This window comes from Nyctibius grandis, chromosome 6 (assembly GCF_013368605.1).
Source record: "Nyctibius grandis isolate bNycGra1 chromosome 6, bNycGra1.pri, whole genome shotgun sequence".
Taxonomy (NCBI): Eukaryota; Metazoa; Chordata; class Aves; order Nyctibiiformes; family Nyctibiidae; genus Nyctibius; species Nyctibius grandis.
The window spans coordinates 46,678,721-46,690,910 of NC_090663.1; the positions used below are offsets into that span (position 1 = coordinate 46,678,721).

General features: G+C 38.6%; 1 protein-coding gene across 1 annotated transcript in view; it reads right to left on the reverse strand.

The window, feature by feature from the left end:
* The window catches only part of TLL1 (tolloid like 1), a 142,002-nt gene that overhangs the window by 35,284 nt on the left and 94,528 nt on the right, over positions 1-12,190 (reverse strand). The window contains exons 9-11 of the mRNA XM_068403312.1: positions 10,284-10,399; positions 1,876-1,978; positions 390-506 (exon numbers count right to left, since the gene is read on the reverse strand). Of these exons, the coding sequence (XP_068259413.1) occupies positions 390-506; positions 1,876-1,978; positions 10,284-10,399 (336 nt within the window). The remainder of the gene's footprint in view (positions 1-389; positions 507-1,875; positions 1,979-10,283; positions 10,400-12,190) is intronic.

The following is a 12,190-nucleotide window of genomic DNA, read 5'->3' on the forward strand; positions in this document are numbered from 1 at the left end:
AATACACTGTGTGGGAGTGTCTATTAAGTAACCCCAGAGCATATGGAAAACTTAAGTCAGATTTTTCTGAAGAATAGACAGAAAGTACTCAAAGAAGTCTTTCCACACACTAAGCACAAGAACATGCACATTGAGTTAATTAAATGACTGGTAAAAAATGCTTATGAATATTATCAGTGGTGTCCCTGGAAAAGAGGTCATCTGAAATCTGATCACAGGAACAGTTTCAAAGTCTCCTGTCTAGTAAGTTAACATCTACTGTCTCTTTTAGTAATAACATACCAATTTCATATTAGGTTATTTCTGACTTTTTTTTTAAAATACCCAAAGGTATCAGTTAATAATTTTCCTCCATAATCAAGTCATTTTTAATGCTGTAAGAGGCTTACCTTCATAAATTGCTGCAAAACCTTTCCCAACCCAGTTGCTGCTGCTGCGGAACTCAATCCACATCCTGCTGTCAGAGGATGCGAGGACTTCTGGCAGTTTGTCACCACAAAACCTGCCTAAAAACATGCAACCAGTAACTGCATTTTCTGCCGCCTCTGAAGCCAAACGCTGCAAACATTTATACAAGTGTTTAACATTATAAACAGGAGTAGCATAACCAACTCAGTGGAACTATTCACATGCTTATGGTTAAGCACATGTTTTTATGCAGATCAGGACCTAATACACAAAGATTTTATTATAAAGCTTTCAGTGCTTCTTTTCATTACAGTCAGGCTCACTAGTCTAAGTATAAAACCTAGGGGAATTAAGTAGAAAAATTATTGTTATAGATTGTTTCTCTACATACAAACCCGGGCATTTTGAAAGGGGAAAGTGAGTACTAATCTTGAGAGGAACATAATCTAGGTCACAGTAATACCGCTCATTGTGTCTAAGGACCAAAGAGATTTAAAAACTAACATCCAAATGACCTTAGACTATATTATCCTCTTAAATTTAGCCTAGGTAGGTGAAATTTCTGTTTGTCTAGGTGACAGAGGAGGGAACGGGAGGAAAGGGTAATTACTGTCTGTTCTTAATTGTTTCTTCTTTATTTTCTTTTCAAGATCAAGAGAATAGGCACTACTGTTAAAAAGCTGTCCTCTGTATCTGCTTCCTTTTCTTTCTTTTTTATTGTTTTTCAATTGTGGCTGTTAGGACGCTAACAAATAGTTTTAAACTTCATTCTAAAAATGACAACAAAACTGACCCAAGAAACTGGAGACGTTCAGGTTTCCTATGGTCTGAAATCCCCTGTTTCAATCATAGAAGATCACAGGATGTCAAACTGAGCCTCCGGATTGAGCAGTGGCATTATTATCCTCACCAACCCCCTGAATTAAGAAAAGGATGGCTGCAGCTTCCTGCATAATAGTTGCAACCCTAAGACTTAATTCATTATTGCTTTGCATGTCTTTTCTCTGCAAGAGCAAGGAAGGACATGCAAAGAAGAAACAGAAGTAATCTTCAATTCGTAATTTAAAAAGTAGAGGAACAGAGCTGATAAGTACAACTCCACAGTGGGTGCTCTATGGATTTTCCATCACGTGTTCTATAGATTTGTTTGTATACTATTTCTTCATTTCTGTGAGCAAAACTATGGCAACTTCATATTTTAATATCCATAAGCAAAGCATTTGTAGTTTTCATCTTTCCACACATGAAACTGAATAACAGCTAGCTGCAATGAAAAAAAGGGTTGAGGCTTGAAGTCAAATAAACGACTTATTTGAGGCCATTTGGAGTTTTTTCCCCTCCCCAACTTTAGATACATTCTAGACACCTAAAGACCAAGAGGTTTGTTTTGGGTTCAACAGCAATCAAGCTCACTGAACTGAATAAGTGTGGTAAATATGGACAGTGCAGCATCCAACAATTGCATACCAAGCAGAGGTGATTTTCTCCAGTAGCCATCTCTTACTTCAATATAGTCATACCAACATAGACTGCTCTTGTAAAGGTCCATGGTAGTGAAGTTTAAAATAATCTGCAATCAGAAGAGAACACCTAATTAAATCACATGTGGTTAATACTAGAAAATGATCACAAAAACATTCTGCAGAACTGAAGGAGAGAGTGGTCACCTGTAACAGGATTCCAACTACTTAGACACTTAATTAACCTCTCCTCAATTATTTCTTATACTAAGTAAAAGTTGTTTGGAACATTAGAAGTTTTTTATTTAATCTTACATATTTGAACAGATTCAAGACAGACTACTCATATTTAATTGCTTACAGGGAGCTTTTTCACTGAGAAATAAAAATTTGAGAATGCTAATAAGGTAAAATAACGTGCTAATATAATTTAAAATATGCTATTTGATAATTCTCCTTCCAATTCCTCTTCCATTCCATTCTGACTATAATCAGCACTGACAGCTGTAAAAAAAAAAACCCTGTTGTTTTATTTTGGTTTGTGCTTCCTTCTACTACTGTTTTGACAAGATAATTCACTTTCAGACAAGTTAAATATTGACAGTGGTGGACAGTAATGCTGCAAGCAATATCACTAGAACAAATGGTACACAGTCCCTTAATGTCTCTTAATGAAACTATAATAAAGCTTTTTATACAGAAATCTGAGTTCTGTGCATTTCTGGAACTTTTGAACTTGGGCTCTCAATTTTACTGAGCCCATCTGTAAAAAGGCATTTTTTCAATACTTAATATCAGGACCCTAGACCTTTACATCATCCCACTTTGGTTTAGAAGTACTAATCCTAAACTGCCATAAACTCACACTTTTAACACAGGAATAGGTTTCATCCTGGATCACAGGATGACACAATAGCTACAGTTTGGACTCTGACTGACTGGGACAGTCCCAGCATCATGTCCTGCAATTTCAGGGATAAATCCAAACAAGAAGATTGAAAGTCATCCGTATTTTGTATTATAAAATAATTTCCAATGCATACCCTCTCATTGGATTTAGGTGTATTTGGAAAAAGAATTCATCTTCTTCCAAATCAGTTCCCCAGTGTAGATTATAATAAATATTTCAACCTAACTAAAAAATCTTCTTTAATCACATATGAGCATAGAAGTGGTTTTATTTTTAGCTTTGATCCTAGGAACTCACAATTGAAACCTGCTATTATAAAGCAAACATGCATTGCTGCACAGTAGCAAATACCTCACACTGCAAAAATATATCTCCATGGCAGCCTATGAAGCAGCTGTGAGTGTCAGTTGAAAGGAGAGGAATTTACCCTTAGTCCAGTTGCGAGGAGGAAATATAACACCATAACTGGAACAATGGGCCCAGATAGTCAGATGAGATGGTTTACTTCCATCTCCTCTGAAGGCACCATGTCTCTCTCCAGCCACAACATAGTACAATATTAAACCAGAAAGGCAGAACTTTTTCAGACTTGTTAGTTTTAAGAAGATAAAAACTATTAGCTATTGGAGGAAGCTAATTTAAAGATAACATAAAGCTCAGTGGTTTGGGTGTGTAGGTGGTAGAGAGTCATGGTAAGACTCTTCTCCAAACAATGCAAAATGGAGACAACCTTTCATAGAACACATTACGCTAGCAGGGGTTTTGCTTTCACTTACTTTCCACAAAAAATAACTAAGTACATCCATACGAGCAATTACATTCTATAAAAATCTCTTCTGTTTTCAATGGAGAACAGGAAACTTTCTGACTTAATCTTAAAAGCTCTGTCTTCCCCTATCCCCTAGTGCTGACACTACTGACTGTCTGGGTGGAAGACCAAGATCACAGGTGATTCTATTCAGCTTTTGCCTTTTGCCCATGATGCCATGGGAAACAGAAAACATCTGTAAGGCTACACATAAAATTCAAGAGCCAAAAGTCCTGTACAGTGAGGCACATTATGCTGGCAGCCACAGCCTTGTGGGATGAGGTATGGGTCATGAAGCATGCCAAGGACCACAGGACAGCACTGCATAAATGAATACTTGTTCTGATGGTTGAGTATGGCCAAACATTTATATCCACAATCTGCTACCACATCCACAAAACCTGCAAAAGGGTTGCTTAAACAGCACTCTGCCTCTAGCACTGTGTTCTCCATGGGAACAGCCTGCAAGCAGCTTTGGTACGTTTTTAGTGTAGCAGATGCAATAAGTATAGCCTGCCCTCTCTTTTGGCCCCTTCCTTCTGTCATTTTAGAGCCTCAAAGGGAGGCGATAATTTAATCTCAGATCTATATGCAAAGAATGTCTGCTTCAATGTTAGTTTGATACTTCGGAAATATATTTAGATAATATTAACTCATGTCCAGGCTGCCATTGGCACTCTGAATTGTAAAGACCTATAACAATGAATAACCATCAAATTATATTGTAGGCTTCCTTCCTGAGCTAAGAGATGAAAATGGACTAATCTGAAATCAGGCACAATTGCTGTGCAATACCTTCTTTTTGTTGCAACAGAATTACAGTAGAAATTAATATATTTAAGGAAAACGTGTTCCATATACTGAAAGGTTTGCAGTAATAGATATTCTAGTATCTTGAACTATTTGTCAATATAGATACCCTTTCCCTGAACTTTGATAAACAAAGCAAATCAAGTCCTAATGAAAAAAACAGTTTCAATTAATATCTTGTATTACGTAGATAGGGGATGTGTTCATAAGCATGGAATTCAAAAAGACAAATAAATGCTCACCCATTCAATCATTCAGTGAATTAGAACAATAAAGAGTTTTTTATATAGAAAATACATCAAATTAGTGCTTTTAAAGCTAGAGCAAGTAGGGAATTGAGTTGAGGGGAAAGGAGGGAGTGTTGCTTGTGTCTTTTGGGAGGGCATTTTTTTTTGAGAAAGCCAGTAGGCAAATCATCCAGACAGTCCACTGTTGAACTCCAAGGCTTTGAACTTCTAACTTTGAGACATCCAAGATTTGATTCTAGATGTCCTATATCTCTGCAAGTTCTGTAAGCTAGACTTTAAGACTGCTTTCCCATTCGGATGTGGTTAAGTAGAACAAATTTCAACAGCAGAGGGACAACTGGAATGATTCATGTAAGCACAGCATACACTTTGGATGCACTGTCAGCAGAGCAAGCAGTACAATCTGGGCTTCTACCTAACCATCTCCATCTTCAATCCAACTATTGAGCTACATCTCTCTTCAAATGGCTCTCATTTTTCCCTTGCCAGTTTTTCACCAGGGCCTTGGTGGAGAATGATTTTAGGTTTTTTTAATTTTGCAAAATAGGAAGAATGTTTTCTTTCCAGTGTTACTGAGAAAACTGACAGAAATCCTTCAATGCCATACTCATTTCCAGACTACTGCACTGTTTACCTAAAAATGACATACATCAAAGCATTAGTTGATCCTCTCAGCTGGCATTCACTAGGTTACTGTGTTGTGTCCATCCACATGCTCTCACACTTCTTTCAGTCTAACTGCAGCACACCTCCTATTTCGACTTCCCTGTCTTATTCTTGGATGCAGACTTCCCGTGCCATTCCTTCCCGGAAGGGGAACCTCACAACTCACCTCTTTGCTTTTGCCTACTGCTACACCTCTCGAACTTCTTGTAGCTTACAAGCAGCCTTTCCCAGATGTCTAACCCACAGGACATTTTGCCTTTACTATTCAGACATTCCTTCAGGGACATGTACTGAAGAAATAAATGCACAAATACTATCAGAATTCCAAAACCACCTACTTATCATGTTATTCTACATGAGAAATATGCAGATCTGGATAAAAGTACAATCATTCATATGCTTTCCTCTGTTTCAGCTTTTCATTACATTTCCAAAAGCTACTTGAATCTACCTCCAAGGATGGCAGAGAGGTCTTGTATATTCTCCCATTCACACAGCAACTCTGTCTGTCCTTTGCAGACTATTTCTACTTCAACTTGTCCTTCAAATAAAGAGGCCTCACCAACTACAAAATTTTTGTTCTTCTCCTCAGCTCATCCAATTTGCAATTCAGATTCCTTCTAAATTCTTACCTTCTTTCTTTCCTGAGTTTCTCAGACCACAGGCAGGTATCTCTGTTTGTATCTAGCCATACTACTTTAAAACCCTACTGCCCTCAGCAGTCTCCTTGTCCTTTTCCACCCATGCCCACCTCACCTCAGCTGTGCAGACAGAGGGGTTCACAAAGGGGAGCCTTTTTCTCTGCCCAGATGAGACACAGACAGCTGGGTTGAGGTCAGGCTACCTTCCACAGCTGCTTAAGCTAGCCCAGCTGGCTCTGTTGGAAGCAAGTTATGGAAGTCACATCCTATACCTCCTCCATTGGCTCAGCTGTGTAAAGCCTGGAGGTCTCTCACCAGTCTAGCCATAAGTTTTCCATGACACAGACAAAACATAAGATTTCTCTGTTTTCTGTTTGGAAATTTGCCTTTTTCCAAACCTGAGATGCCAGGATAGAGTTGGGAAAAGAATGGTTTTACTTAGGTGTGATCATGTCATTGTCTCAAAAGTGCTGCTATCTAAATGCAAACCACTAAAATTTAATGGCCCCCACCTTTGAAACTATATGAAATAACCTTCACAGCCTTTTCTCACTCTGACATGCCAAGGTATTTGATGATACAGCAATTCCTTAACGTTGACCAGAATTCATTAGCTGTACATAGGCAGAAGCCCCAATATGTCACAGCATGATTTCTGATCGGGAACCAAACAGGTATAAATATATTTAAGATACTGATTTGCAATTCTGCGAAGTATTAAATAGAGCTACAGACAAGACAGAACTTGTTCAAGGGGACAGGATAGCTGAAAGTCTTCATAGAAAAAACAATCAATGGGTATTTATCAGCACAATTAAGGAATTATTGATTACACAACAGATTCAATTGTGCCACTGCAGCTTCAGAGAGAATATATTATACCTCCTACTGCCTGGGATAAGAAAGCACAAAATATATAGCAAACACCAGGTAGTACTAAGTTTTCTGCAGGTAACATTTATTCCCATATCATTGAAGGATTTGTCTGTCCTATTTTATCACACATGTAAAACATTAAGGAAAATTGTAAAGTAATGTAATCTACTCAAAAAGGTGGATTTAAAAAAAAACACTGGCACAGCTGTAACTCCCTATGCCAACAAAATTTCTACACACCGGAAGACAGGATTCGCCCTGGCAGAGAGCATACAGTATTACTAACACCATCCTCCCTCAGAAATTTTTCTGTGTATAGATATACTGTGTACAGCTGTTTACCATGTAGTCTTAAATCTTTAGAGAAAGTAAAAGGTAAGTGAACTGCCTTGGTTTAGTAATAGGGACACACATATTTTAGGTTGGGCTGGCAATTTATGATGCTTATCAATAAAAGGAATGCTGCAGCTCGTGCACATCACTGGAGTCCCATCCTTCATTGAATTTCCTGCCATCAAAGATCGGAAGTGTCTGTACTTGCAGGAAGCAGCATGGATAGAATAGAAGTCCTGTCAACTATGCTCAAACAGAACAATGTTAAATCTCAATAAATAAGAGACAAGAGCTAGACAATCTGGACTGATGTTTTTCAGTTTATTTTTAGGTGACTGAAGTGCTCAATGACATTTCAGAACATGATGTAATATACTTATACATACTCCAATCTCCACACAACATTCCTGAGATCAATCAGGGTCAAAGCAGCAAACAAAGGAACAAAAATTTAAATACATTTTTATTTTCCCTTCATAACGTGAATATGTCATCATCATTTGCTGAGAAAATTTGGGATCAAGCATAACGTGTGTCAAAGGTACCACAATATATGCATTAGTTAAGTTTTAGACCTCATTTCTGTTATCTGCTATTCACATCAGGTACTTGCTGAAAATAGGGTCCTTTATCTCAAGACAGAAAATATCGTATGAGAATAGCACTGACAAAACAGAGTTTCTAACATTAGCATAAATATCATTTACTGTGTTCTTGCTGAACTATATGGAGACTCAGAGACCTGGAGGTCAGACCAGTGCCCTACAGACATGACTTGTCATGTCAAATTCAATTAGAAAATTCTGTTTAGTCCTGTTCCCTATTTGGGGTGAGGGGCAAGATGGGAAGGAAGCCGTTCTTACATTGCTGACTTCAAGAGAGGGGCTTTCCCCCATTATGCTTTTGTACAGTATAATACAGCTCCAGTGGTGGTTACAATCTCAAGACATAATGGTATTACAAATATATTACAATTACACTAATGTCCACAGATAGGCTTACACAAAGTTGGAGCATGCTATGAATATTTAAGCATAACCATTTTCTAACTCATATATTAATATTGTTTTTAAAAGCCAATAACAATTGTAGATGAACACATTTTTATTTTTTTTTTTTACCTGAGGAACAGAAAAGAAACCTAAGCAATTTTTGTTGTTACCACATGTCACGGTTTAAAGCTGGGCCAGCTATTAACCAGGTGGCAGATGCTCTCTGTTAACCCTCTCCCCCCCCGCCAAGGGAAAGGGAAAGGGAAAAGGGAGAGAGACTTATGGGTTGGAAAGTTAAAACAGTTTTAATAAACTATAATAATGAAAAAAGAGTATAATAACAATAATAATAATCAAATATATACAAATATATACAAATATATACAAAGCCAAGATTGAGAGCTTGGAAATCCTCCTCAGGCAGAGTTGCTCCCCCCAGCACAGGCAGAGGGGAAAAGGCAGTACCTCCCCCCAGCACAGGCAGAAGGGAAAAGGCAGTAGCTCCACCCAGCACAGGCAGAGGGCAAAATGCAATAGCTCCCACTGCCATCACACCTGCAGGCTTTTAACTGGAAACTGGCAAAGCTGGTACCAATCAGTGGGAGACAGGAGGGCCCCTCCCTCCTGGGCCCCACCTCCAGGAGGCAGTGGGTTAGTGATAAATAGGAAAGTGAGAATGACGTGTGTGGGATGGAATACCTCGTTGGTCAATCTTGGGTCACCTGCCCTGTCTGCTCCCCCCTGCAGCTGCGACCCCCCTTTGGCTCTTCACTCGTAAGCAGTGAGGAATTTAGCAGTGACCTTGGTTTCTCTAAGACTAATTGGCCTGGTTTGGGCCAAACCAGGACACCACAGCAGTGTCTAACAAGCAACACAAATAGTGGGGACATAAAATTATCTATCTAGATTAATTTGCATCTTTTAGGCAAACCTTCTCTTATTCATCTGTTTCCATTTGTTTTTCCCTGCCAACCTGCAGAGCCACCCACGCCCTTCCAGTTCAGAGTGTGTTTATTTTTCCTCCTGTCTCTGGCTCTTGCCCAGAGACGGGCAAATGCTTTCCAAATGACTTTGCTTTCATCCCCCACAGTGGTAAATGCTCTTGCAGCTCCTCAGGATCTATTAGCACATCAAGAATGTATATACTTGGTGTCTACCAGCACCCTGACCTGAAAGAAACATGGAATAAAGTAATCCAATCAGGAGAAAACTATGTCCAATATTGAGTGGGAGACCACTGACAAAATACACTGAAATATCTGAGGGCAAATGCTAGGTTTTCCTCTTTGGACTCTCCAGTACTGAGGCTGGTGCTAGGTTCTATATTTCAGCCTTCAGGCTGTATTTGGCTGCTTAATATTGGCCACTGCTTCTTGTAAAGAAACTTACATATTTTTTTTTTTCCCCCTGCGTATTTTGTCTCAGGTGAAACTTCCCATCACTCCCTCTATCCTTATTTATTTTGAGGCAGGATAATATTTGAGCCAATAATTTAAAACAAGATTCAGCTAGCACATTTCGAAAGTGTACACAAGGAGAACAGGTTTTGCTTTCACTAGGATGGCACAGTTCCTTCCCCAAGCCAATTTTTCTTCCCCACTTTTTCCCTTAAAATTGATGCCCAGAAAATAAAACTATATGCACTAGAACCGATACCAGGGAATACCTACAATGACACTTTCTTTACCCCACATTATTACTGTTTCACTTTAGAAACATCTCATTCAACATACTAAAAGCTTCCTTAAGCAGGGCCCAGCCCCACACAGCTCAGTCAGCTCGCCCGAGCCTGTGCTGGAGAAGAAACCATTCAGGAGCTTGAGCTACCTCTTCCACCTTTACACCTAACCACCAGCTGAATTGGAAGCATGTCTTGAAGGGATTTCATGATGCAAACATGTAGCAGATTGAAAGCCTTCATTTCACATGGACAGCCACCAAAGAGATCATGTGGTTCTAATGCCACAGACCAAAATCAAGTCAACAGCACATAGTTCATGGTCCCTTTTTTTATGGCATACCATTGTTTTCAATTATTATGCAAGCTTTAAACTTAAATGAAAAGCTAAAGAAACACAACGTTTTATTTTGAAAATAGTATCTGTGTTTAGCTGAGGGAATGTTAAATTACCTTCTCCCCTGGGGTCACAGAGATTCTCCATATGCAGTGTGTGTAGGAAGGATAACCATTTGGAAATCCTGGAGAAGAAAAGTTGCCTGTAGATTCCTGCAGTGTTTCTCCACAGGCTGAAAGAAACAAAATACAGTAAAAATATAAAATTGAATGCGTCTAACAGAGAAAAATGCATCTTTCCAATATCTACTCAGAATACATTTAACTCACTGCAGATGCAGAATGGAAAACAGACTAGTTATTTTACGATTTATTCAAAACAATGATTTTAAGCCATTCTGACATTCATTCCATTTTACACAGCATGTTTTTATTCCATGAACTCTTTCACTGGTGTGCTGTCTGCTGACATAACCAAAATTACAGCAGTCTTAAAAATGTCACTGCTGTCAATCAACTGCAAAATTATACATATAACTTTACTTTGGTGAAAAAAAGTTAGCCACGCCCTTAGACACAACCTTTAGGAACTAAAACAAAAGTAAAACAAAAGCTGGCACAGCATGACTGGCACCACACTGGAATTTTGTCAGTGGTTTCATTTAATTTAGTACTTTGCCCGCATGAGAGACCAATCTGACCTAAACTCACTCATTTATATTGGTATAGAAAACTATATCCTATATTCAACAAAATCTCTTGCAACAGTGATTTGTAGAGATATGAGTAACAAAGTAAAGCAAATGTAAAGTCCTAAAATACCAAAGGCTTTTGTATTCTTTATTACTGAAGCTTTTAGCACCCATATCTCACTTGTCAATCATGCTACGAGCTACTGGCAGACTGGTTAATAATTCTTCTTCACACTAAAATATATCATTGGAAGTTCCTGCCATCCTCCACCACTAAAACTGATTCTGGTAGGGTGTCACACCTCAGTCAGTCATCTTTTTTGACCTTAATCAAGTTGTTTCACCCACCAATTTTGCAGGTGTGATATGAGACATGTGAATTTGAGAATATTATCCCATGACTGACAGTGTAATCAGATGTGCAGTGGTTTCAAATTACAGCACTGCCACTGCCAGCAGGTGAACTACTGTGCCATCAAAAATCTCAATGAATAATAAATTATCTGGAAAATCTTTAAATAAAAGGGGACAAAGGAAGAGATTGTTTATGACAAGGACAGACAACACAGCTGTAAAAGCTGTCTTGTTAAAATGCATCTAAGATGTAATCTGACAACTACACTGTAATATCAGGCATAAGCTTACATTCAAGGCATTAAATATGCTCTCTGACTCTGAAATGGTTATTGTGATGAGGATAGAAAAAAAAGATTGGTGCAGCCCCCCAAAAATTTAATGGTTAAAGTCACTGTCACTGTGTCCTTTAGGAATGAAACAGAAAAAAAAAACCTTTTCCTCCCCTCATTTAAAAAATGTGGTTTTATCTTTAAAAAATTGCAGGCAGCCACAGCAAATGACACATACAAAAAAAGGTATTCAGTGTTAAATAATTATTTCTGTAAAAAGCCTTTTCAGTGAAAAGGCTATATCCATAATTAAGCACAATTTATTTTTAACACAGCAATGAATGGAAACTTAAATAAATCGCAGAGTCCTGTACTGGGTTGCCTCAGCGCTAGTGAACTGTATGGTAGCTTACAACACACATGTAAAGCACTCAAGAGAAGGCCAAGAGTAAAATCGTAGTCTTGTACAGGAGTAGAGGAAAGCAGAGCTCAAAGAGGAGATACCCTGTGCAGCGGATGCACGCACAACTCAGGAGATCCGTGAGGATCCAAGTATTCTGCTTACTGTTTTTAGAGCCCTTCTCTTGTTCTTCCCCCCACGCACGGCTTCATTGTGAGTACACTGCCTCAGCATACTCTCACAAGGCATACAACCATATTTCCAGCTTTAGTACATCTTCTGTTTGCTCTAGCTATAACTATTTCA